The 27183-nt window shown below is 44.0% G+C and overlaps 1 protein-coding gene across 11 annotated transcripts in view; it reads left to right on the forward strand.

Moving 5' to 3' along the window:
• Nucleotides 1-27183, forward strand: part of nav3 (neuron navigator 3) — a 301610-nt gene that overhangs the window by 248185 nt on the left and 26242 nt on the right. For 8 of the 11 annotated variants that reach the window (XM_070992307.1, XM_070992300.1, XM_070992302.1 and 5 more), the window contains 9 exons: nt 16030-16153; nt 17457-17766; nt 18635-19361; nt 20682-21107; nt 21933-21974; nt 23810-23967; nt 24623-24817; nt 25293-25345; nt 26484-26507. In XM_070992307.1, coding sequence (XP_070848408.1) covers nt 16030-16153; nt 17457-17766; nt 18635-19361; nt 20682-21107; nt 21933-21974; nt 23810-23967; nt 24623-24817; nt 25293-25345; nt 26484-26507 — 2059 coding nt within the window. The remainder of the gene's footprint in view (nt 1-16029; nt 16154-17456; nt 17767-18634; nt 19362-20681; nt 21108-21932; nt 21975-23809; nt 23968-24622; nt 24818-25292; nt 25346-26483; nt 26508-27183) is intronic. The other 3 variants (XM_070992309.1, XM_070992310.1, XM_070992304.1) reach the window with 2 other exon arrangements.

Below are 27183 nucleotides of genomic sequence, written 5' to 3' on the forward strand. Positions count from 1 at the left end.
TTTTCTGATAAAAGTTGCGGTTAATGTTTTTGTTGCACTCATGATCAAATGCCTCATTTAAATGCAAATTTCCTTCCTGAGTCAGACATTTTTAATCAAGAAAAAAGCATGACGTAAACTTCAACCACAAAGCACAAACCTGGCTACACGCCATGGAAGAATTGAACAGCAAAGGACTTTTTACTGGGAAAATTCACCCAAGAGTATCACAATTCAAAAAACTTCTGCGGCATGAAATGTCAGCGCAGTGCAGACCTGAAGCTGCAGCTTCTTAACGTGGAGGGGCACAGTGCTCGGTCTTCGCTGCTGTATGTTTCCAACATGTTTGCCTTTATGATTGTTGAACTTCTAAGAAAAATCCCCAAAGAATCTCTTAAAAAACCAAAATCAAACTTTTGGCACTGATGTCGAGTATTTTCTGCATTTTTTTATTGGCTGCAGCAAGAGTGCAATAGTGCTTACAAATGAAAACAAGAAGAGCAGGGGCAAATACATAGGTGGCATAGTGGCAACACTGTCGCCTCACAGCTAGAAGGTCCCGGTTTGATTCCCGCTGTGGGCGCTGGTGGCGTGTCTTCCACCGTGCCTTCAGTGCCTGCTGCTCGAGGAAAGGGGCCTTTCTGTGTGGAGTTTGCATGTTCACCCCATGTTCACCTGGGGTTTCCTCCTGAATAACCCCCACTAAAAACATGCAAGATCACCACCTGACCAATGGTGACAACAGACAGTTGGGTCCCCGGGCGCCGGTCGGCTGGCAGCCCACCGCTCCTGGTCCGCCGCAGAGGAAGGACGGACCAAGGATGGGTCAAATGCTGAGAAGAAATTCACAACATGCAACTCTGCATGTTGTGTGTTAATGTGACTAATAAAGGTTGTCTTCTTCTTCTTCTTCTTCTTCTTCTTCTTCTTCTTCTTCTTCTTCTTCTTCTTCTTCTTCTTCTAAACAGAAACATTTACAATGGCTGTTACTGTTTACACCTAGTATATAGCATCCTTTTCGTAACTGTTGTGGTCACTGAAGTTTTTCAAGTTTTCAGAAAGTTTACTTTGCTGTTTAGCTTCTGGCGACCGGACATAGTGTCGCTGTATATTGAGGTTGAAATTGCTAGAACAGAGCAGCAGGTTTCAGCTGTTTTGGGGTGGATATGAGGCGTAGTTTGGAACAAATTGTTTGTCATTATTGGGGGGTGTTTATCGGTAAAGGTAATTATTTCCTTCTCTTCTTATCCACCTCTTGGATTTTCAGAGCAATAATTGAGAAAGTACACACATGCAGCCATACACACACTTTGCAATGCACCGCCTCAGTCAAGCATAAAGACCCACGAGCAAAAGTACACACCCCTCCTCCCCCTCTTCTCCCACCACAGTGGCTTCGGTAGAGAGTTCTTGGAAGGCAGAAAGCAGGAGTCGCTCTGTGTACATAGACTAAGCTCCCATGAGGCTCATTATGCTTCACGCTTTTCTCTGTCCGTAACAACTCCCCTGGCTGCTACCCATGGCAGCTTTACCCCAAACCAACACAGCCCCAGAGGAGATTCATGTAAATGACTCATCAGATCGAAAACTGGTGCCCAGCAGGTGACTGAGACCATCTGGGGCGAGAACAGTGTGGGCTTATGTTCGCCGTGCTAAACCTTACATGTGATGTGCACTTGATGTGACTATAGGTGGTGTTAGATACCACTAATCTCCATTTCTTGATCAGATCAGCTGTGTGGGCGTCCAGGTAACTTGGGAAAGTGTTGTGATGTGCAGGAAGTGATGCATTATTTGTCTGGAGGCGGTCTGCTTGGAAGGTGGGGGACAAAGATGAGAAGTCAAGATAGATGTGAGTACCTTCTTCATCACTGTGGGGACAGAGCCTGTGCTTTTTACCACCAGTGTTGATGAAAGTAAGCGTGACAAGCTTAGTACAGTACACAGTGTCAGTGTCAGTGTTTTTTCTTTGTGCTGAGAATACAAAAGAAGTTCCTGAAACTGATCATCTGCCCCAGAGCACCTGAACAACGAAAGCTCAGATCCCTCCTCTGATCAGCCCATTTTGAAAACAATGGTGAATTCAGCCTCGGCTAATAGACCCTCTCTAAAAATACCCTCCTGTCATGCAACATAGATGAGTGCATGCTCGTGTCTTTACTGTCAAGAAAAGACGCCGAAGGAGAGTGTTTTGACACCGACGGGCTTCCCGTTCTCAGCAGAGACATGAATAAGTAACAGGACCTCGCTTTTAGCATCCTGGTGTCTTGTGTGTGTGTGTGTGTGTGTGTGTGTGTGTGTGTGTGTGTGTGTGTGTGTGTGTGTGTGTGTGTGTGTGTGTGTGTGTGTGTGTGTGTGTGTGTGTGTGTGTAACGCTCTCTCTCTCTCCCTCTCGCTCACCCTCTTGTCTGAGGGCTGGACGATGGCAGCTGGCTCTGCGTTTTTTTGTTATCTGAAGCTTTGGGGGATTGGAGATGAGTTTGTGTGCGTGTGCGTGAGCGTGCGTTGTGTTGTGTTGTGTTGTGTTGTGTTGTGTTGTGTTGTGTTGTGTTGTGGTCCACGCTCGACAAAAAGAGAGCTTGTTTGTGTGCTTGTCCAGGGCTACATTTTGTGTGTGTGTGTGCACACGTGTGTGAGGATTTCTGCGTGTGTGTGTGTTCCCCAGCAGCAGGATCCCGGCTGTCACTCTGCAGAGCAGTGACAGTCGTGGTGAAGCTGCACGGCTCGTCAGTGCTGCCGTAAGCAGCGAGGAGATTTGGAGGAGAAGGTTTTTGCCATCAATGACAAAGTCAGTCGTTATATAAGTTTCTGTGTAGTTCATCTCTGCCAGGGGCGCCACTTAGGAAGAAAATATCCTCTCTCACGTCGCACCTGCAACTGCAGCGCCTCGACGTTTCTGCTTTCTAGCTTTGTGAAGTTTTCTGGCATTTATCCGTCTCTCTTTCTGTCTCTCAGACGTTTGTCTTTTTCAGTCTCTCCACCTTAATGAAGAGGCACACAGACTAAACTTAGCAAACTGTGATGGTAATTGGGGGGATGTTTCATTGTCGATTTGAGTACCCAGCTGTGTCTGGCTCTTTTGTGTGTGTGTTCACGTAAACGTGTGTGTCCTCACTCGTGCAGGTGCTTGCATGCAGATAGATTTCCTCTCAAAAAAGTGTGGCCCACACAAACACGTGCTAATTAGATTTCTATTCATTCAGAGAAGCTCATGGAAAAGTTTCCATTTTTGTGGAAGCTGAGTTTTCCTCCATTCTTATCCTCTGGCACCGATTCAACCGTGTCCTCCATCCTGGATGCTATTCTCTATTTATCACTAATCTGAATATTTCTCTTAATTTCCTCCAGGGGAAGCTTTATAGCCTCATTAATTACTGTACTCGCTGAATTCATAAGCGAAGTCAAGTAGTTACAGAATGGGCAGTGATGAAATAAGAAGACATCCTGCTCAACTTTGTTTTTCTGAATGTGAGTTTTGAACAAACCTTGTCCCACTGCCCAAGGTATCCACACTCAAATGAACAAAATTAGATTTTCCCCTCTAAGACTCAGATGTCCACAGGTGTTGTTTCACTGGTTAAGTATGAGCTTTCAGACCGGGCATTATGGGCAGGCTCTAGGCTGCCATTCCCTTGGTTGGTGTAGATGGGCTAATATATTAACACAGCCTCAGTTTCACTTTGTGAAAATATCCTGTTTTGGTTTGTTTGTGCACACTGAAATTGCTCCCCTAAAGTCCTTTTTTGAACAAACTCACCAACATTTCAGCTTCCATACTGTATGTTCATGTACATCACGCTTGTTGACTGTGTCCTGATTTTTATTTATTTTTTTCTGTATTAACGTTTCGCTTTGTGCTCTGTTAGTATATTCTGTTCAGGCACCTTTCAGCTCTCTCTCAACATGATGATCTTTGGGCCATATGCCCCTCTGACTGTGAACCACAGCTCTGTCTGTCAGGGGCAGGTTCTGCATCTGCTGAGGCTGACAGGTGAAAGACAGTGGCCCTCAGTGCGTCAGTGGAGGATTATAACCGCATTCATTTTGTGATATTATCGCAACAGCTGCATGTAAATTGCGCCATATTTTAGAAATCCTTCAGCCTCTTCATTATATCTTTTGGTGTAAGCCAGAAATGAAATGAGCTTCTGTAGCAGCTCCAATGGAGTCCAATGCAAATTCTTCCCATTTCAATTTAGCACTTATGCATCAGTGCGTTTCAGAGGTGCTGCTAGGTGAGTTTTCTTGTCTGCTGACAGAGCCGGGCTACCTGTGTCCCCTTCTTTCCAGTCTGTGTATCCATCTTCTCATTTAACTCTCTGCAAGAAAGTAAAGCATCTTTTCCTGACACTGAAATTCTGTGTTGTTATTCACCATACTAACACATAAATGTCCATATGTGTATTAGAATACTGATGTGTTGAAACAACATAGGAGAGACTAATGAACCGCTTTGTGAATTCTTCGTGAGGAAGCAGCAGCCGCTCTTGAATAACAATTCAAAATATTAAGATATTGAAGATATTCAGCTCGATTGAAGGTGCCACGAGGTTCATCTTCCAGCTAGTGATGACTGCAGAAACATAGCGACAGACACACACGTGCACATACAGATGGCAGCAGGCACACTGGAGATGTCCCAGTAGATGATCTATCCACCTGCACTGATCAGGTTGGACCCAAGGGTGACGAGGCTCAAGGGGTGACGCTGGATGAGGTCAGACCTGCCTTTCTTCCTCTCTGATTCATGACAGGTCCCATATGCTCAAGTTCTACATCACTTCCCGGGGGTCATTTCAGCCTCAATACCAGCACTCTTTTTTTTATGTGAGTTAAGGGACTGTACACAAGTTGCTAGGCTGGGGAGGGTGGCTAAAGCTTATGTTTCAGTTTTAAAAAAAGCACTCCTCCCCAGTGTCATAAATATCCTCTTTGGCCCACCATTTGGCTTAAAATAAAACTGCAACACCCTCCCCCGAAAATCTTGAAATAACATAACAGAACTGAGTCAGTACAACTCGCTTTACCGTTAATAAGAGATGGAAGCAAAGCATAAAAATGTCATGTTATGCAGTGGAGTTTAAACATTAAAGTTCCCTTGATCCAATAAAAATAAATCAGAATTACAACAGATGACGCTGAGGCCTGACGTGTATGGCAACAGATGTCTGACTGTCCATCACAACTAAACCAGTTAACTAACATGGTTAACATGAAATTTAGTGAGAGAAAAATTGAAGACTGTCCTGCTGGGACGGTTTGCATATGGACGGTAAGGACATGTCCCTACCAGTATTCTGGGAGGATAGAATTCTCCCTATCAATATTTCAGCAAACTTGTTATCTTCCAGTAATAATATTTTCGACATGCACTCCCAGATGCAAGGTCTCTTTCAGAACCATGGACAGCGCTGAGAGAGAGAGAGAGAGAGAGAGAGAGAGAGAGAGAGAGAGAGAGAGAGAGAGAGAGAGAGAGAGAGAGAGAGAAGTTCAGGATGCAGTCAGGAATCTTTATTGCATGTTGTTCCCTTCTCTGTCTCCATGTTTCTTGTCTCTATCTCACATGCATTGTATCTTTCGTTCATGCAAATTGGCCCGGCCATTCAGAGGAGTCGGGTCTGACTGTGTGTGATTTATGGGAAACAGCAACGCCACAATGATGACTCATACTGAAGTGACACAAAAGGTGACATAAGAGGGGAATAAGACGTTTATATCCTTCCCTTGTGCATAATGCATGTGTCGAATAGGTCACACATGAGGAATGTTCGACACCCCGTGTGAATTAATGTCCATATGGGGGTCATGTTTATTCTTGCTTTAAGATTTAAGGGTCGTATGGGGTGAGGTGTAAGGTGACTCTGTAAGGCTGCTATGAGATTTAAAGACATTATGTGTCTTTAGTGGGAGGATTATTGTGCGCTCCCTAAATGCATCAAGCTGTTGGACCACAAAGATACAGAAGTGTAGAAGTAATGTGATGTCATGTCAGAGGCAAACAAGAACAGAACAGATCCTCACAGCGCTGTGATGTAGCGCTGAATTAGAAACGACTGAGAACGATTCCCTCCATTAACCGCCCTGGTTCCAATCTATCTTGGTATTCTGGTGATTCCAAACTTTTAATCGAATAAGTTTGTCTAGTTAAAAGGCCGAGTGTTTACAGAGGGAAAGCTGCAGCTTATTTGAGTGTTGATGCAGAGCGTGTGCCCCTGAGAGTTTACTTGGATTGGGAATTCATTTAAAAGGCTGGATAGGTTTTTTTTTTTTTTTGCGTTGTGATAAAAAAAGAAAGCATATTTAGCTCTTGTTGTATCCCTTTAATGTTAGTTAGAGCAGCTTGTTCTCATTCTGTTCATAACTTTGAAAACAAATGGAGCATTTGAAATTATTACTGGCATATTTTTGGATTATTTCCACCCGGCAGAGGTGCCTTGAGCTGGTCTTGGCTGTGGGGACACTACAGTTTTGTATTATGGTAGTAGTGTGACTGTAGATAAGAGTGTTCATGAAAGATTTGTCTCCAGTTCTGCTGATAGATCGAGGCAGGATGCGTTCAACAGTGTCTGCATACAGTGCTGACGCAGAATAGATTTTAGGATAAATAGACTTTGGGGGACTACATCAATTCATTGGGTTGAATATTTCTGAGATTACGACTCCATTCATCATCTGACAGGCCTAATGAGTTTGTGAAGATAAGAATCGACAAAGCTCCTATCATTGCTAATTCACTTTACTGCCATGGAGGCTGACTCTGTTGTGGATTATGAGAACGTAATCTTGTTAAATGACGAGTGTTATGGCGTAATTAAGGCAGTTGAACATTTATGACTCTGCACAGAACATACAGTATAATTGTTTGTGTTTCTCTTTGTTGATCAGGAAACAAAGACCTGTAATGGCCCCAGGAAGATGTCAACAGAATCCATTTCCACACATAAATCTGTTTCTAACCTCAGAACCTCATTTGTCTTCCAGTTGTTAATGCCTAAAAGATCCAATAAAAGAGGTAAAAGCCTTGATAGGTCCTTTGTTTAGGTGTCAGGTGTCACGTGTCAGGACAGATATGCAGACACAGATGACGAGAGCTCATTGATTGTGGACTCACTGGTGGGATTCAGACTGTGCTGCTGCTGTCAATCAAGTGGTGATGTCATGATCCTAGAAAGAAAAAAGGATGTCCTGTGCCAGAGCAGTAGATGTTGCTCGGTTGGGTTTGGACAGTTTTCCCATGTTTTTCCCTCATTTTCCAACAACCCAAGATCACGTGCTCAAGTTGCTTGTTTTGTCCGGCCGGAGATGCTCAATTTACAAGAGAAGAGTAGGAAAACAGCCTGATATTCATGTTTGAGAAGCTGGAACGGTACATTTTTGCTATTTTCTCTGAAGCCATTAATCCCACTGAATTCTAATTGCCTTATTTCCAATTCATGTATTTTAATAATTTGATTTGATAGACATTAAGTGAAGAAGTGTTGTCTGTTCCTCACATGCTGTGTGCAGTACAGTGTATTTGTTTGTCCTGATGTCTCCTTTCAGGTCACAGGAGGAGGACGAGGTTGGCGGATGGTCTGGCGGTGGGTTGTGAGCACTTATGTGGGCTGTTTGTTTGCACATTTACCAGCAGTTTGCCACAGACTTGAACAAACCCCCGGCGGGTTGCATTAGCTTGCTGGAAAGCCCTCGCTGCCGAACAGCTAAAGATTTTGTTGTCGTCTTCGACTGCATTGCAGTAGGGAGCCTGGACGTCTTTAGCAGCGCAGCCAGGCGGCGCTGACATCCGGCTGTCTCTCAGTGCTCGGCAGCAGACACATTTGCAGGCCGTCCCTCCAAGGTCGCTCCGTTCCTTTCTTTAATTGAGTTGTGCCGAGCTGAATTGGATTCCACAGTCAGTGACGAGTCCGATTACTTTTTTTCTTCAGCATGCAGAAAAAGAGTTTTCTCCTCCTGTGACACAACACCTTGAAATAGTTCTTTTTTATTTCAGCAAACGCCTGCTTTGCTCTTCTCTATCACCCTGTCTCATGCCACAGTAGTGATTCAACCTGTATCTAGTTTATTTTGGCTTTACACTGAGAAAAAAAAATGACATTTCCAGCGTCATGGTAGAAAGATTTAATTCATTTTGTGTTTTTTTGTTTACCTTAACGGGCAAAGCGCTTTACAGTCGGCCTCTCATTCACACTCGCACACTGTGAGCCAACTCTGGCTTCACTGTCTTGCTCAAGGACACTTTGAAACACAGACAGGAGAGGCTGGGTTCAACCTTGGGTTTAATGGATGTCCCGCTCTACCTCCTGAGTCGCAGTCACTCCAGAGCCAAAAGTTTGATTGGATTAAAAAGAACCAGGTGGTTAGCGTGAGCAGCGAACAGATAATTGAAAGGAAAGGAAGAAGCAGTGTTTGTTGTTCTTTGAAGAGATTTCTGGATATCCGTGTGGCATTCACTGTCCTCAGCAAACAAAGGTGTGACACTGGACAGCTAGTCAGTCTCCCTGGAGAAATAAAGATAATTAAAACAACTCCAACAGCCCCAACCTTTTACTTCTTGCTGCAGTGCTTGAGTGTCATGAATAATGTCCCAACACGGGGCGTGTATGGACGGCTTCTCTGAGCGTCTCACGTATTATGCATGAGATCACTTCCAGTCAGAGGCATTCGGCAAAGACAAGGCACAGTCGGCTCTCGTCCAGCTTCCTCCTTGATTTGGCTCGATTCTGCATTGTCATCCTCCTTTAATTAACCCCTGGTAGCCCGCTGCTGACGGCATGTCTGATTGCCTCTCCAAGGGCTGACAGGCCCATCCTGGCAAGGAGGGGAGGGGAGGCGAACAGAGGGGAGGGGGAGCCAGCAGCGGCAGCAGCAGCAGCAGCAGGGGGTGAAAGTGGAAGAGTGAGGTAGTCTTCTCTTCCTTTGTCTCTCGTCCCATTTCCTCTCTGGACTCCCAGTCGTCTCTCACAGCTTCTGCACTAGCTTCTCTGCCAGGTGGGGTTTTTCCTCCTGTGGTAGCAGGCGTGGTAGGGAAACAGACCAAAGCAAAGCACTTCTGTGACAGCACAACAGGCAGCGTCCATCCCACAAGAGGTGAGTTGACAGCTACGCTACAAACTATTCTCCACACACAACTTCTGCGTGGAACCCGTAAACAGCTGATTGATGCTGCTTTGCGCCGTGTGTTGGAGTTGAGTCAGGCTGTCGAGTTTGCTCTGATAGGTCGTCTCTTTGTGCTCTCCATCAGAGTCAAGGAGAGGGTGAGCCCAGTGCCAGCCCTGGCAGCCGACAAAAAAGCAGGAGAAGAAGAGGAACGTCATTTGCGAGGATGTCTTGGTGTTTTCTCATGTGTAATTGCAAAAGCTCAGTGGCATTAACTCGGATTACAGTACAGACAAATAAGGATCAGTGCTTTCCATTTACATTGCAGAGCCCTGCTCTATATGTGTGTGTATATACAGTGTAGGAGAGAGGAACAGTGCATTTCAAAGTTTGGTGTGCGACAGATAGTCGTCATGGTGTCTGGAAAAGGACATCTTTGTTGCCTTTTCTGTTGTCTTCTCTGAGCACTTAAGCTTGCTGTGTGTCAGTATGAGTTAGTGATTTATTGGGCACCTTAAGCAAGCATCCAGAAAACACGAAAAGAACAGTGACATATCATGAAAGTTTGGACTTTGTGATTTGTTAGATGCCTTTTTGTATTTTTACCAACTTACAAGCCTTTACTTAAGTTTTGGACATTGTCTGACCATCTGTGGTGTTATTTGTGTGTGAGGCAAAGTCATTGTAGACTCAACGATTGATTAAGGGCCATAGAAAATGAATGGAGGTACTAAGCTGCCCAGTGAACAGGTCAAGAAATACTTGTAGAGAAATAAAAGCATCTTTTAGGAAAGAAATAATGACGTGAAAATGAAGGGATTTGAGTTGACTTTCATTAGACTGGTGTGGGCTTTAGTTCAGAGGTTTTTCTAACGTTTCTGTCCACCATTCAACCTCCCATTGACTGTCAATCAGGCAGCAGCTAAGCCTCTCTCTTCACTCTACAAAGAGTTGGTTACTTTAATTTGCTGTCAGATGAGAGCAATGTCTTTCCTGAATTTTGATCTTGTTGCCAATATAGTTTGCATTTAACCAGTGGGTTTTAATGGTCTTTATAAGGCAGCCAACTGTTTCGTGAATTGTTCCTTTAGTTGGAGTTAAGATATTCAGAATAATGCTAGATATTCTTGTTTCAGTGTGAGACACAAGCCATTCATGAATCCAAATCGGTCCCAGTCTGTTTCAATGCCATTCTTTTTTTCCTCTCTTTTGTTATGTAAGAGGTCCTCTGAGTAAGCGTTGCATTGCCTTTCTCATCTGTAGACATCCCACCTTCACTGACTTCAACTCAATTACCCCAAATATTAATCAATCCACTCATCAAAAGCTCATTTATTTCTATGATATAGTGTAATCACCGCTGTTATCCTTTGTCCGTGCTGCTAATGGCATTTTCTCCTCTGAAAGGAACAAGAGCCAGTGTATTGAATACTGCATGAGATAACGTTTGCATGGTTGGTTGAAGCCACAGCATTGCATTCATAGCATGAGAGCAGCTAAATGCTGCAAGGCAGCAGGCAAAAATCAAGGATTTCCACAAAGAAATAAACACATTTGGAAGGATAGATGTCCATTTCCATTCTCATTTAATTTGCTCTTTTCTGCAGTGGAGGGGTATCTTCCCACCTGGTAGCTGCCTATGGCCAGGGAGCAGCGCTATTTTTGCTTTGCTTGCCTTTTGGATGCCTTGCTAAAGGCACTTTGGCAGCATCCCACAAAGAAGAGGAGTGATTTCTCCAACAGGTCCAGGGTTTTGAAAAACAGGTCATACCTTTGATCGCACTATTTATCATACAATTCCACGCTGCCCCTGCTACACGCTAACTGATGAACGCTTGCACTATGTAGGGCATTTCAGTCTGAGGCATCGCAGTTGTGTTTGTCCACTGAACAGATCCATCACAAGGGAAATACAGTGTGTTTTCTGATGGATTTTGAGGGGGAGACTATGACTTGCTTCGCGCCATCTGCCCATTTCCTCCTTATGAAACATGGGAGAGAAGCCAATATCCTCCGCAGCAGTCTCCTCTCGAGCATTCTGCTCTGTACATTGTTGCTCATTGTTAATTTAAGAAGTTATGACACAAAAGTCCGGCTCACCCGCCCTCGCTGTAGGGTTATTGAGTTCGGCTGTGCCATTTTTAAGGATTCGGCCCCCCCCCGCAGCAGGAGGAGCGGTGACGTGCATGTGAAAGAGTGTGCAGGTCTGAGGGGAGGAGCTTGGTTAGCCACAGTTCTGTTCTGTCAGACCCATCGGAGCTGATCCAGCCTGATGAAATATTCAGCCCGTCAGGTGGGCTCTCAGGAGATGCAGTCGAAGTATTTTTGTTTTCTTTTTGTTTTATCAACCCTTTATCCCTGGAAAACCCGCAGAGCACAGATGCTGTTCTTCAGTAGTCCAGTCCCCAGCTCCCCATTCATACAGACAAAACATCGTCTATTACTGTTCACTGAGCAGCTCCTCTTGGAGGTGCAATAATCAAGGTTTTCCCTGCCTTATCTGCAGAGTTTTTGGGGATGCAGATCAATATAAATGACTCAACCATTACCTCACCGTGTGTGGAGGCTTTTAGAAATACTTTCTGAGCCCACTCCAGTTTGGAATTGGAGTTTCAAGATACTCCCTATACTTTGGAAAAGGGAGCTGCTGGTGGCAATAATCTATAACCCCAATCCAGTGAAGTTGGAACACTGTAAATCATAAATAAAAACCATACCATCATTTACAAACAAATTGTGTTTACAGACAGCAGGTTTATGAAGTGTTAAGGAGCCCGTGTAGTAACATCCTTTATATAACTGAGCAACTGAGCCTCTCCAGGATGCCCCTTTCATACCCAATCATGATACTATCACCTGTTACCGCTCAACCTGTTTACCTGTAGAATGCTCCAAAACTCTAAAATAATCCCTACTCTTTCAGTCCTGGTTGATTTTGCAGTACTTGTGGTTATTAATGGGAACACACGTGGTTTACTACTACAGGCAACAGAGTTTTCAGGGCAGCAAACACTTGTTTCAAAGTCAGACTATCATCTTTTTTTCCAGCAGGTCACAGTAAACTTCCATCCTCAGTCAAATATGTTGCATTTCCTGTGAATGTTTCAATAAAAGCCACCTGTCTGATATGAACTAGCATCAGTCGGAAGCATTTGGTTTGTATTCGCAGTATCAGATGGCTCTGACGCGGCTGCAGGAGAGTGAATATGAGATAAAATTACCAACAGTGATGCTGGATTACACGCTGCATAGTTTTCCTGTGAATCCCTTGTGCACGTTTACAGCAGAGCAGACCCCACCGCTAACAATGAACTACTAAATGGAGAGGGAATTAAAATGAATATGTCTATCGCAGAAAAAATTGATCTTCATGATAATCTGTCCTTTGTTTGCGTACTAACAGTTTGTTTATCAGTGTGATTTTGCTTAAATACTTAGATTTCCAGAAGTGAATGCAAAAACCAAAGGGCATCTTTACTTTGTAATTATGACTCCGAGAGCTATTCACTGTGACTCATTATGTTAATTTAGTGAGAATTACCCAAGAATAGTTTTAATCATATTACCCACAGTTCAGACTAATTCTCCAGAAAGAAGATTTTCAATATTGTGTTAGCGAGACCACCCTTGGAGGAAAGAGCGATATGTCGCCGTCACTGGAAACTGCACAAGATTATGCTCATGTTTAGATAAGAATTGGAAGTCACTGAGCTTCTTCAGAGCCATCTGCCTCTGCTTTCTCATATTGTGATGATAGACTCCACGCCTAACCATCCTCTCACTGCTGTCTCACCGTCCTCCGTCCTTTGTATTATCCAAGTAAATGTGCAGCACTTCATCTTATCAAGTCCAATTTGTCTCAGTTTGGAGGAAATTAATAGTGATGTGGAAAAAGTGATGCTTTTCTCACTTTAAAAGAAGCTTTTAATGATATTTGAGATGTGCAATTAGCCATAAGGAGCAATCAGCACTCGTAAAAGACCATCTGTGTCTTTGATCTCTCCAAATTTCCTCTCTTCGTCTCAATCTTTTTCATGTCTTTTAGGCTCTTTGAAACAATATTTTTGCACCAAATAAATATCATTCTACATGAGGTTTTCTGGATGTTTTGCAGGCAAAACCTATGTTTTTGAGTGCAGCCAAGTCACTCTCAACATTCATTTTGTTGCGAGCATTGAATTTGGCTCCATCTGCCCCTGTTTTCTGTCATGCACTGAGGGCTGGTCTCAGAGGAAGCTGCAGAGTGCACTGCGACTCCCCTTTCACTTCTGAGGCAAGTAAAGCTGAACAGAGGGCTAACTTTAAATCACATTGTCAAGGTGACCCGGCAGCACCTGTCACCGCCAAAACTGAACGACCCTGCTCAGCACGAAGCGTACATTCAGCCTCGACACTCAGATATATTCCTCAAATTTCTTGTTGTCTTCTCAGAATGAGGCAGGATCAGTCAGCTGCTGTCAGATGATGCAGCTCAAATCAAAGCCACGGTTCCTGCAAAGACAGACTTAAGTGCAGATGAGAGGAAATGATTGAAGGGAAACATGTTTCAAAGCCATCGATTTCCACAGGCTTTGTTTGCAAAAGCCTCATGTGCACAGAAAGACACTCCCTCCAACACTCTGCTCGCCTCCTGTTTGATATCAGAGCTCCACTCGTTGGGCTCAACAGCAGCCTCTTTTCTTATTGAAGGACTGCAGTAAAGCTGAAGATACATGATGGCAAAGCTCAGATTGACAGCGAGGATGCCATTTATTTTTTGTTTGACAAGCTACTCCGTGCTTCAAACATCCATCTCTGGGGCGCTTTTCCAATAATGGCTTTGAAATGAAGGAAAATTTCGAAATGACAGATTAAGGAGGGACTACTTATGATGTTCAATCACATAGAGACCCATTACCTGTTTTCCTTTCCCATTCTTTTCTTTTTTATGGTTTTCACTCTTTTCCCTTCCTCTTTTCAGCCACATGACCACACAAAAGCCTTTTTCTCTGAGAAATGGGATGTTTTTATTTCCTCAGCCTAAAATTCAGCATAATTTGAACCTATTATAGACAGCTATGATACAGCATCTTAAAACAAGGCCTGCAGTTTGAGTCGGTCCGATTTTGGCCAAGAAGATAAATGCTGCTCATTTTAAATCTGTCAAAGAGCAAATCAATTTTGCACTGCACCAGTGGATAACTGGGTTGCAAGGTGTCTACTCTGCACTACATTCATTTTACAGTTGTCAGGTGAATATCTCTTAACTTTTGCTTGTAGACTCTTGCAGCAGCTCTTTACACCTCCACAGAGACAGACCACTTATGACAGTTTGTTTCATGTTAAAAGGTTTTTTTTTTTCATATTCATGACTGTTAACACTCCATTTAATAAAATGATGAAGCATAGCTTATGAATGGCATGTATGTTTAAAGCATAACAACTCTTATGGTTATCGATTTTTTTTGAGCAAACTTAAGAAAATCAATAACGCCATTATCTTCCGCAGACAGCTCCTGTACACGTCCGCTCATCTCCAGCTCGCCCACATTTCCCTCCCTTCCTCCTTAGTGAGCCTTTTAAAAAATGACTCATTATTCTCTCATTTTCAGCCTGCCTTCGGGTTTCATCCTTGTCTGCCATGAATTATAGATGGTGCGCCTGAATTGACTTGCTGAAAGGAAAGTGTAATTAGCTTCTGGAAGTTGTTTCAGATTCTTATGTTAAAGAATCGTTTCAAATGCAGGGTGTGTTTGGGATCAGTCAGACTGAAACGTCACATCAAAGCCCTGTAGGATCTGTCTGCTGTTTGTATAAAACTCTTTGTTATCCATCAGTGCGATGCCGATCACAGCGTGTGGTTGTGTCACTTTGTTAGTATTGATTGGCACCTCTCTCCTCATTTTTCCTTCCAGAATTAATTGAAACTCTAGATGTTTGGTCAGATTTGTCATGCAAATTAGGGGTGGGGCCTTTCTCTCGCTCTCTCACACACGCACGCACACACATGCGGACCAAAAGGCAAAGACATACAGATGAGACTTGACATGTTGGCATGGAAACCAATTACTATCTGTGAGCACTCTGTGTGTGTATGTACTGTACATTTGTATGTGAGTTGTCACAGCTGCAGTGCTGGTTCACTGTCATGTCGTGTGTGTGTGTGTGTGTGTGTGTGTGTGTGTGTGTGTGTGTGTGTGTGTGTGTGTGTGTGTGAGGGAGAGGAAGGACAATGAAAGAGAAGAGCGAATATATTACTGTTGAAGGTAATTTATTGTGTCTGATAGCTGAAAATGGGTTTGCAGATTACAGAAACGTATTGCAGGAGTTCTCAGAGTGGTAATTCTGTTGTAATTAAACAGCGTGTGTGTGGAAATGGCCGCTGTTCGATCCACACGCTCCTCCTTTAGGGGGCTCTCGGTGTCTGTCAGCCTTCCACAAAAGCTAAATAATGGCGTTCTAATGAAGATCCTTTTATTCCTCCACACACAGAGTTAATGAGAAGCTTAACGATTAATGAGCCCGAGCCTTTTTTTTTGGTTTTTTTTCCTCCTCAAAAAAAAAAAAGAACTCAAATACCCACAAGTCAATTGGGGCCCTGAAAAGAAGCACAGCTGTTTGAAGAGACAAATTTGGCAATTACAAATGATCTGCAAGTCTGCTAGCCGAGCTGGTGATCGGAGACGGGGAAAATTATACATGTGCGTCACTCCAGCTCAGTTTCTCCGCAATCAGTCAGTGACATGTGGAATAAAGTTTTAATTAGAGCATGAAGATGATGATGACAGATGGGTGCAGACAGGGTGCTTGTTAGTAAAGCACAGATCACTGCTGTGAAAGGTCGGGAGAATACGGCTACTGTTCCTGTTCGAATTATTACCACTGCTACTTTTACGACTCGGAAGAGAAAGCTACAAATCAAAAGTGGACATGACCAACCTCCGCTCTTCCTTCTCTGTTCTTCTCCTCGTTTAGTTGGGATGACAGCAGCTCGGTGAGCAGCGGCCTGAGCGACACATTAGACAACATCAGCACTGATGATCTGAATACACCCGCCTACTCTGCTGTCAGCTCATCACGCAAAAGCAAGGGAGCACAGGTAAGGACTCAAACACCGAGCATTTAGTAGCTTCCTCAGCACCTGGGATCTGATGACACCCCCGGGGTCAGCTGGGATTTTTGGTTTCTCCACAGCAGCTTGCAGGTGGAGTTAATCAGTACCGGTTGTACAGTGATTACCTTCCAAGCTGGAACTTATTTTCTATCATATTTAGTTTATTCAAAGGCACTCCACTGATTTCACACATGAGGTTGCGTTTACTCTCTGAGAGGAGCTTTGCTCTGCTTGTGAAAATATTTGTATAATGTCTTGTTTGGCTCAAGAGGGAGCTTTCTAAAGTTTGTTGAAGATCTCAACAGAGTCATCTCAGTTTGGGTTTGAGACTCTTGAGCCTGCATTACAAACAAGAAATGGGTTTATTGCAGGGAGGGATTAATGAAAGATGCTATTGAGTTGCCCAATGGGAAATGTATGTAGGTAGTGTTTTTGTAGCTTGACCCATACGGGGGAATAAAGTCATCTTCTTGGCCAATTTCTTTTTTTATCTCTCTCTCGTGAGTCCCTCAACTTCATTAAAGTTCAACACAGGAACACTTAAACACAGAGCATGAAAAGGAAAGTGAAAATACAAGCAAGTACAGAAGCTGATCACTAAGAAAATAATTGTGCACTTGAAGATGGGGAAAAAAAGATTAACTGCCTGATCTGACTAAATGTGTTTTTCAAATGCTAAGCTACAAGCATGTTGTTTTAGCATGAAATCAAGGCCAGTCTGTATGTGAGCTCTGAAATCACAGCTGAGGGAATTAACTGCAGACTGAAGGCCACTGCTCAGCTCATCTCACAGGCTTTCACTGTTTTCTGCCAAGTATCCTTGGCCCCTCATGAAATACTCAACAGACTGGGCTCTTAAGAGACTCTGGTGTTGCTAGGGAGACTGGCCATCTGTCAAGGTAGGCTAGTTATCACTGCTTTGTGTGTGTTTGTGTGGGTGTCTTTGTATGCGTCCCAAAAGAGGATCTCTGGACATGGGTGATTCCAAAGATAGCTACGACATCACACACGCAGAGACACCCCGCTGCTCTGTTTGTGCATGAACTTAAATCTCTGTGGCGGCTGTGAGCATTTCAATAATGTTTCTTAAACGATCATATTGGAGGTTTAGCACATTTCAGACTATGAATATTTCTCTTTTACTGTCAACATGACAACTAGTTTTTAAATTCCCCCACTGGTGCGTTCAAGGACACATACATATAAGACATATGCAGATTTCACTGTTGTACCATCTATTAATATCTTTCCGTGCTTTCTTTGACACACTACCACCACCACCCTCCAGTCCCAGAGAGGAAGCAGGTCCAAGCATGCAGAGCAGGAGGTGAGCAGCAGCTGGGCCGGAGCCGAGGACCTGAAGAAGGTTGAGGAGGAGCTGGACGCAAGCATGGACCCCAGCAGCGGCTCCTCCCGCTGGAAGCCTTCCTCATCATCCTCTTCTTCTCAAGCCCAGGGCCAGTACGAGGAGGCCGGTCAGAAGGCCGCTGCCCTGGCCCAAATGTCCCAGACAGGCTCTTGGAGGAGGGGCATGACTGCCCAGGTGGGCATCACGCCACCCAGGTCCAAGGGTACCTCTGCTGCCCTCAAAACACCAGGTAGGTGATGCAACAGATTTTTTTAATCTTGAAGCAGCATAATTGGTAGAAATTAAATACAGGAGTACACTCAGTGTGAGGAGGGGTCAATTGGGTTGCCCCCAAAATGTAACCGATCGAAACAAGATGCATCAGTGAAGAAGAGTTGACACACTGAAGGTTGGAAAAAGGCGCACATATGCAAAGAAGCACTTTAAACATATGTTTCTGACATCATGATACAGGTAGTGAAACAAAATATGCAAAGTTTTTTATTGTATGTGAGCTTTAATAAATTAAATATTGCACCATTCATGTGTGCTTTAATTGTGATGAAAGCGTATCAGAATTGGATTAACGATAAAACAAAACTTCTAAAGATCCAATTTTCTTTTACAGTCACCAGTGGTGATGAAAGACTGTGCTTTATGTCCTAATGTCCAAACCTCCAGGTGTTTAATTTGTCTAAAACTTCCTTTTAGATAAACGTATGTGAACTCTTTATGTTCTCATGAATAACAGAAGCACTGACTCTTTAAAATAGTATATTAGAGTGCATTTTGACCAGCTCTGTGAACAGCCACTGTTACCTTTTTAATGGAGATATGAGGTGCAGCCTGAAAACTGATGGATTGACTTTTCTTTTCCCTGATACCTGTACTTAGAGACTTCGCACTTGCTTTTGAATTTTTTGTCCACTCAGCAAGTTCAGCAGCTTTGTTGTGTATAAGTATTGATTTCAGTGCGCCTGGCTGTTGGCCAAAATGTACACTAATTTGGCTTTTCTGCTCTGTGGCTCCACAGGTGATAAAAACAAGTGCTAAGCCAAGATTCTGCTGAGGGAAATGTTTTTGTATTCGTGCTAACAAGTGTTTATGCAAATTGACAGGCAAAACTGATGATGCTAAGGCCTCAGAGAAGGGCAAGGTGCCTTCTAAGAGTTCGGCTGGCATCCAGCGCTCACCCTCAGATGCTGGCAAGAGTAGTGGAGACGAAGGTAAGAAACCTCCCTCTGGCATTGCACGCCCACCAACCACTGGTTCTTTTGGATACAAGAAGATCCCTGGTCCCACCGGTGCCCTAATCACCTCCAGTGGTGCAACGCTCACCAGCGGCTCAGCCACCCTGGGCAAGGCGCCCAAATCCTCAGCTGCCCTTGGCAAAGGCACAGGCATCGGTGGTGTGCGTAAGACCAGCCTGGATGGCTCACAGCCCCAGGATGATGGCATTCTACTCAGCTGCAGTGGCTCCAAAGTGACCCTACAGTACCGCTCTCTACCCAGACCGGCCAAATCCTCCAGTGGGGTGGCAGCAGGGCGCAGCGGGCATCGCTCCAGCTCCAGCAGCATCGACTCAAACGTCAGTGGCAAGTCAGCTGGAGGGGCGGCGACGCAAGCGGGTGCCAAACGCAGGGATGGGAAAATGGGTTCAGACCGCTCCAGCCCCATCACCATTAACCAGACAGACAAGGAGAAAGTGGCGGTGTCAGACCAGGATGCAGGAGCAGGACTATCCACCTCCCCCAAGTCCAGCCCCACCTCCAGTTCAACAGGCCAATCAGGCCTCAGGCAGCCGGGCTCCAAGTACCCTGACATTGCTTCTCCAACATTCCGCAGGTCAGACACACAGAACATGCCTGCAACTGTTGCTCTGTCTTTGTCCTTCACCGTGTGTGTTTCTACGTGAAATCAAGCATTTCATCACATACTGTTCCAGCTCCTCGATAGCAGTAACCGACGTGTTTTTACAGTCCAGCAGGCATGCCTTTAGGTGTGGTCAAAGTTTAGGTCTTATTTCATGAACATTCAGACAATATCATCGACACATCTGTTCTGATTTTAAGGGTGTTTTCAATCATTATGATGAACTGATGTCTGTGCTGCTCTGTGATGTTTTCCTGACGCAGGCTGTTCCTCAGACTCCTGTAACGCATAGGGCCGTTTGTTGAAGATGTCATCTGTAGTCTCACCAAGTCTCACCATGGCAAGAAAAAATACCCTGACATCTCTATCAATTTTAGATATATTTGGATGCACAAAATGAATATAAGACACTTAATAAATCATATTTCAGTGCCTTCATAGGAAAATTGATTGAGTGAGTTTACTCAGCAGCACAGCCGAGGGGTGCCATTACATAGATTGTTCCCTGGTGTAGATGATAAGTCACTGCAGATGAGACATATCTTTACCCCCAAGATGAAGGTCTGATGGCTTTTCATTCAGGTCAGGCAAATCCAGCGTAGCAGCCTTGATCAGAACAGACAGGAGACAGGAGTTTCTCGGCATGCCAATCCCCGACTCATTAGAAGCATGCGTTCGACAGGCGTGTCCAAACATCCGCCCCATCCGATCCGTCAAGCCGACGCATTTCATCTGCATGTCCTCAAGCTTTTTCTTTTTTTTTTCCTCAAGGGAGTGTCACCTATATGCTTTATGTGGTTGCGATGACAGACTGGGCCAGGCGCAATATGAGTAGCAGGCTGTCTGAGCATATGTGGGAGGCGCACAGAGTTGAATGGCCTAACGGATTAGGTTATTTAAAGGCACAAGGTTGAAACGGGCAAAGCTGTGAAAGCAGATGTGTCGATGTAAATTACTGAGGATTCACAGCTGAAATGAGGTGAAGTTTGCTGCGAGGGATAAATGTGTTGGGAAGTGTGCTCAGTCTTTTATCTGTAGTTTAGAGTTGGTGTTACACTGAAGACATTGGGGATGTTTTAGTAACTGCTTTTCACTCTCCTGCACTGATCCTTGAGTTTCTTGATGCGTGTGAGCAATGCAGTGGTAGAATTTCATATGTAATATACATCAGATAACCTCAATGTAACCCACTTTCTAAACCCCAAAGCATACCAAAATCCTTCATTTTCCTGTATGGTTGCAGATGCTCATTTGAGCATTTCTAAATGACTGCACCCACCTCTCTACCCCCAGATTGTTTGGCACCAAAGCCAGCAGCAAGGCCAGCTCTCCGGGCACGCCCGACTCTGGCAAGTGCCCCTCAATACTGGGCAGCCCCCACGGCACGCTGGCGAGGCAGGCCAGTCTGGACTCGCCCTCCTCTGGCACAGGGAGCCTGGGCAGCGCCGGCGGCCTGAGCGGTGGCAGCAGCCCACTGTACGGTAAAACCCCAGACCTGTGCACTGACTCCCCAGCCTCCAGCCCGGCCTCTGGCCTCTCCCTGCCCTCCAACGCTCGGCCCTGGCCTGCCTGTAGCTCGTCAGCTGGCAGCAAGGACACACTGAGCTGCCAAAGCATGACCAGTCTGCACACCAGCTCTGAGTCCATTGATCTGCCACTAGGCCACCACGGGCCCAAGGTCACACGAACCGGCAGTGTCAAGTCCACCCTGTCTGAGGGGTGAGTAACAGGGAATACGATTGGGCTGAATCGTATTCATTGTTTCATTTGAGAACAGACAAAGAGTATATCTCTCTACCCCAAGATATAGAAATACAATGCAAAGGAAGTCCAGGAAAAAGAATGATAATGATAATGAGAAAAATATCACTCATACAGCTCACAGCTTTGGTTTCTTTTTCTTGTGAGGTTTTGAGAAAAGCAATAAAAATTCAGTACTTAGTGTATTTACATAGTTCATTTGGGTCAGGACCTGCATGAAGCAGTCATAATGGCAGTTTCCTCATATTATATCACCACATACAGCTCATAACAAATAGTTTTCCAGTCAAACCCTTGAACCTTTCCACTGGTAGTCTTTGTACTAGTCTTAGTGCTTCTGGGATCACCATTAACACAGTATTAGTTGTGGGTCCAGGGTCATGCCAGAAAAAGTACCACAATAAATTCAAATCATTTCAGACACTCATTCCCATGAGACGTCTTTATCAGGGTGTTTCCATTGTTTTGTCCACACACTGTGCATGCAATACATCACAGAATATAGAATAAACAGGGCACCAGTTTATTTCCCCTTACTAGTTCAGCTGTATGTCTCAAAAATGAAACAATTGATTTAAATATTGCCTGTGTTTTGTATTTGTTGTCTGTTGTACTGCGATGCATTAGTAATGTCGTCGTTTTCTCCATTGTGTATGTCTTTGTGTGTGTGTGTGTGTCAAAAGTCAAGTTTGTAAAATGTGACCAAAGTCTTTTTCTCATGTATCACAACAACAAATGTTTCCTGGTGGTCATCTAATTCACTCATCCTCTGTGTTTTAACAGCATGCCTCTTGACAGAAACACGCTTCCCAAAAAGGGACTGAGGTACAGCACATCTGCAGCCAGATCCCATTCTCAGCTGCTTTCATCCCACTCACTCACATACATCATGAGTGTACAAATGCACGAAAATAATTCATCTGATATCAAGTATACTCTCCATGTTGTTGCATGTGTGGCATGGTGTGGCACAATCTGCACCAGTGATTCCCAACCAGGGGTCCCCGTACCCCAAAGGGCATCTCTGCAAGTTGCTTGAGGATATGTGGAACAACATATAACTAAATGTATTGTATAAACAGCTAAATTTGTTAGCTTTAAGTGTTGGAAAAACAGTTAAAATATCTTAGTGTTTGATGAATGGGGCCTTGAGTTCATATGACAGGAAAGCTTGGGAACCACTGATCTGTAGATTGTCAAATGTTGTGAGTATCTCATGCTGCATTCATACTGCATAACCAAATATCTGCACAAATTGGACTATCTGTGGATTAAAATGTTTTGCAGAATGCATTACGCAGAGAAGACTTAACCTGAGGTGTCTTCCCAAACCCCGGTGAAGTCACAGGTTTTTAATTTTTTACCTCCACAAAATGCTGAGGCTCAGAAGTGATGATAGCTTCCTCGTGCCTCAGGTTTTTCAGCCACACGTCCTGAAGTCAGATTAGATTGTGACTCTTTAAATTAGGCAAGAAATTGAAATGCAGTAAATGCCTCAGATGGTCAGGCAGGAATTTGTCTGTCTGAATGTCTGCTACTCTTTGTGCATCCTTATCAGATTCTCATCTCGAGCACGGCTAGAAATGCGGCAAACACAGCCGCCATGACAAAGCAGTTCTTCCTCTGCTCCCAAAATGGACTAAACCGCCTCGTAACATATGCTCTGTTAGCAGAAGGGGAGAAGTAGAATGGATACTTTGAATTTAGCTGGGACTAAGGGGACTGAGACAAAAATACCAGAACCCATTCATCACAGTGGCACAACCTCTGCAGGGAACAACCTCTCCAGCCAATTATACAGTACTGCTGCAGAGGGGTTGGAGGGGGCATGCTGGTTTCAAGCCATTCTTTCATTTCATTGGCATATGGTGCTCACACTTTGTTGAGCTTTAAAGCATCTGATCTTATACCACACTTTATGCCTGTTGGATGTGAAGTTTGGTACAGTGTTTTCTTCTGACTGTTTGTTCACATCTTAAACCAGACAGCATTTTTGCCTGATCTTTAGATCTCCTACAAGACTAATAATTGCCCCCTTTAGTCATGTAAATAAGCATGGTTGTCCGGCTTAAAGGCATTTTGCAAGCACTAAGTACACTGAGTCACACACTGACCCTTTGGATTTTTTTCAGTTGCTTCCATTTCAGCTCTAGTGGGGAAGGACTGCTGCTGTGTCACACCCGTCAACATGCTCTTAGACACCCAATGCCTGGTGGAGAGAATACGAAGCACAGGCATGGGGGACTAGAGCAGGGTCAGATGTGACAAGCGTAGTAATGGGGGCGTTAGAAGGAAGATGGCGCTGAAAAGGGATGAGTGCAAACTCAATTATCATCCTCAGAGGATTAAATATGGCCGATTGTCATGCCTGCGATAAGGGGGCCTTCTGTTGCTGAGCCACTTCAGAACTGGAGAGAGAGGAGATGAACGGCAGTGTCAGTGTGCTTGGCAGCTTTGAGCCAAAGCAGTGCGTGTATGCAGTATATGAGTGTATGTGTGCAGATGCATGCATGTGAACATCTGTGTGGAGGGGCTGCATGGTTTTTACCATTCGCTCACATTGATGGATTAGTAGCTCTGCACTCATCATCAAAGAACTTCACTTCTTCCAAATGTGTCTCTCTTTGCCCTGAGGTTTACTGTGTTTTCGTGGTGTTCAGGTACCCTCCGTCCTCCCGCCAGGCGTCCCATGAGGAAGGGAAGGAGTGGTTGAGGTCCCATTCAACAGGGGGCCTTCAGGACACAGGTAGCCAGTCCCCACTGTCTCCTCCTGGAGCTTCCTGCACCACCAGTGGAAAATACCACTACTCCAACCTGCGTAAGTCTGGAGGAATACATTCTAATTATAGCACATCTGGAATATATAGCTGAGTTATAGTATGTACATAGGTAGTGAATATCCAGTGTTTGTATTTGCTTTCAGTAATTTTCCTTGGCAGTGTTAAGATGATATCATTTTTCACAGCCAAGAGTCTTAGATAAAGCCTAGAAAACTGGCCATCAGCCATGAGCAACATGTTCATCATCCAGAATGCTTCTGAGATCTCTGATACGTATAGTTATTCTGAATTCAAATATCACAGACGGAAAGAAAACAATAGGGATAACAAAAACCAAACGGTCCAAACCTGCAGCCCTGACAGACCTTTTTTACTGACTTCTCGCACATGTGCAGTGTTCACAAATGAGCTATTTTGCATTTTAGAATAAAACAGAGTTCAGCAAATTTTCTAAGTCAGCTTGATCCAACAAGGCAAACTTTCTGTTTTAATGTTTACTATCCATTAAAATTCTGCTGGGAATATTAATATGTAACTCTTTTATTATCCGTATTATATATGCGTGTTTTTTAAAGTAGTGCTGTCTCTCTGATGTTATGATAATTCAGAAGTGATCACCTTTTCTCTACAGTTTTTGTCTTCTTCGTGGCTTTAGATAGCACTGATCTTGGTGTTTTTTTTCCCTCTGCGCAGTGAGCCCCACTAACATCAGCCAGTATAACTTGCCACCAGGCAGCAGCAGCATGAGCCGCTCCAACAGCATCCCTGCCCAGGACTCCTTTGACCTGTACGGAGAGGGTCACCCACTGGGTGGCAGCGCAACCTCCCTGGAGGACCGGCCACGTGCCATCAGCCGCTCCGGCTCCTTCAGGGACAGCACTGACGAAGGTAGGAGACACTGTGAGACACACTCGTTGAACTGTCTTCCTAAAATGACCTCCCTGCTAAGAAGCCATTTGAAGTCATTTTCGGTCCCACACTCATCAAGTACTCTCATACCAGATTTAATGGGCTCTCACTGTGCGTTCATACTGTGGCTGATGGCTCGCTCCGTTCTGATCTTTTCGAGGGTGATGTAAGAGACAGTGATTGCATCCACACAGAGGTCAGCTTTTTAATGGCCAAATCCTGTTTTTTTTTTCACTGGCTTCTTTTAATGTTCACAGCTCATATCATGTGAATGAGCTACCATAGCTGTCAAGCGCTAATCAGTCAGCTGGGTAATCAAGAATAAATAAGAAAGCAATTGAAATGACTTGATCATGGCCGGATTCATTAGAGAATATATTCATTTGATCTGGAGCGTAACCTTTTACATTGAAGTATTTTTCTAAACCTCATTCCTGTCCATATCTGCTTACAGTCCACGGTTCTTCATTGTCTCTGGTCTCCAGCACGTCTTCCCTGTATTCAGCGGTAAGTAGTTGGTCAACCTTTCTTCCTGGATTTACCAACTTTCTTCCAAATGTATTTTTATTTTTTATTTATTTTGAGCTCTTCAGACAGTGGCAGTACTAGAAAATCATGGCGCAAACTCATTAAAGCTGCTCCAATCGCTATTCTTATATTAAACATGTATCAGATCGCTACGTGTAATGCGACAGACAGAGAATGATAAGTTGTTCCAATCATCTCTCTGCAGTGTTTTAACCCTTTTCAGCTTATTTTCCAACCTGCAACTTTAATGTTGTGGTTGAGCCTCACAGTCACATCAGTGTTGTTTCCAGACAGAGCAGGTATCTATTTTCACCTCTCTGAAAAGTGAAGAAAATAAATATTGTGGCCAAAAAAGTCAGTTAATGCAGGATTTTGTTACAGCACCAAACAGCATCCTCAAATGCTTTGAAACCCGGTTTAAATTGCTAATCTAACCAGCAAAAGAGTAATTTTAAGGCTGAAATCATGCAGATTTTTTTAATGAGACAGCACAGAGTTAAATCAAAGCCTTCAGCTCTGCCCAGTGATGCAGAGTGACATTAAATGTCACACACACTCTCTTCCAATATATCTGCCTTGTCCCTTCTGTTTCCTCAGAACCAGAATCTAACTCTCCATCGCTGCATAATTCCTGCGTAACTTTGGCAGATAAAGCTCTGGACAAGTGTTGGGTTTCTAATAGCACAGGCGACGCTCCAATCTTCACCTTCAGTGAGGCAGCAGATTAGTTTTAGGGAGAAAGATCGATTACCACCCACTTCCACCTGTTTCCAATTGCACTTGCAAGTTGCAGAGGAAAGGCTCTGGAGGAAGGAGATAGTTTGCAAAGTTTTCCCTCAGGTCAAATGAATTTGTTTGTTTTGTGATTATCAAAACCATTTCCCATTTTCTTTTCTGCGGATTTTATCCACTTCAGTGGCAGTGATATTTTCCTGTCGCTTGAATCTTGTTTTAATTAAAACTTGGTTTAATTCTCTTTGTAGATGAGAGGGCCAAATCATCGCTTCTCTTCATTGACATTAAAATGCTTCCCATGCTGTATATTCTACTTCATTTCTAAAAGACACACACAGAGCCAGTAGCTCTTTCTTTAATTATGTATGCTTCTTCCTTACAGACGGAGGAGAAAGCTCACTCGGAGGTAAGAGCGGGTTGTATTCCATCTGTCTGCATGTCTGCTTCCCTTTACCACCTTCCTGCTTCACATTCATACAGTTAGAGACATTTACACCTTGAAGCTGCTCAGTGGAGATGCAGTATTGCACTGTCACTGATGTTAAGTGCCTTGCTCATGAGTACTTTAAAAGTAGCTGAGAGGAAGGAAAAAAAATGCCTTTGTTATTTAGCTTCAGTTACCTGCTTTTATTCTGACGACCTCCATGCCACATGCACGCTTTGCTGCCCCTGAGGTGACTGCTGGCTGTTTTTCTGTGTGTGTGTGTCTTTATGTTTGTGTGTCTCTATTCAGAAAGTCTGTCTCTGTCAATCAAAGCGCAAACAGTGATATTCACTCAGCTAAATCTGCCCTGTTATTGATCGTTTTGAGCCAAAAATGCACATGAATTCCAGAAAAGTGGTGGAAAAATGATGTCAAGCAGATTAACCCCATGTTGCATTGCTTTATTATGATCAGTAGGTCTTTTGCATTTACTTCATCTTAATCCTAAATAACCACACAACCTGCCATAGCTTATATCATTTACTCATTCTTAAAACTTAAACTACACTGTACATATGTAATGCATGCCCTGCCCTTTTTGTTTGGCTTTGTTCAACAATCCTGTTCCGTTTGTCACTGATTCTTCTTTGATTTACCA

Source organism: Chaetodon trifascialis, chromosome 22 (assembly GCF_039877785.1).
Source record: "Chaetodon trifascialis isolate fChaTrf1 chromosome 22, fChaTrf1.hap1, whole genome shotgun sequence".
NCBI lineage: Eukaryota > Metazoa > Chordata > Actinopteri > Chaetodontiformes > Chaetodontidae > Chaetodon > Chaetodon trifascialis.